The sequence below is a fragment of the Nestor notabilis genome, unplaced genomic scaffold (genome assembly GCF_000696875.1).
Source record: "Nestor notabilis isolate BGI_N333 unplaced genomic scaffold, ASM69687v1 scaffold24990, whole genome shotgun sequence".
In the NCBI taxonomy this organism is placed as follows: Eukaryota; Metazoa; Chordata; class Aves; order Psittaciformes; family Psittacidae; genus Nestor; species Nestor notabilis.
Window position 1 is genome coordinate 1 of NW_009910067.1, and position 292 is coordinate 292.

Below are 292 nucleotides of genomic sequence, written 5' to 3' on the forward strand. Positions count from 1 at the left end.
CACCGGGGCTCACCTGGTGCAGCTCCTCGTAGGTGACATAGAAGATGTCCAGGAGCTGTCGCTGACCCAGCCAGCCCTTGACGTGGTCGAACCAGGAGCCATAGTGCACTGGGGGAGGAGGGTGGTGATGTACAGCCCTCATGGCCGAGTCCTGGTACCCCAGGAGCTCCCCAGCCCTTACCTGTGCCCTCGAGGAACCGCGTGAGGAAGGTGTCGAAGGAGCCAGGGTCGGGCAGGAACTTGGCCAGGCGGTGGAAGTGGTAGAAGGAGACAGCGACGTCCTTGGGATTAC

At 62.7% G+C, this 292-nt stretch overlaps 1 protein-coding gene across 1 annotated transcript in view; it reads right to left on the minus strand.

Annotated features, from left to right (window-relative positions):
• Positions 1-13: 13 nt before the first annotated feature.
• The window catches only part of LOC104413273 (sulfotransferase family cytosolic 2B member 1-like), a gene marked incomplete at its 3' end in the record, with an annotated part of 656 nt that continues 377 nt past the window's right edge, over positions 14-292 (minus strand). The window contains exons 2-3 of the mRNA XM_010024213.1: positions 182-290; positions 14-108 (exon numbers count right to left, since the gene is read on the minus strand). Coding sequence (XP_010022515.1) covers positions 14-108; positions 182-290 — 204 coding nt within the window. The remainder of the gene's footprint in view (positions 109-181; positions 291-292) is intronic.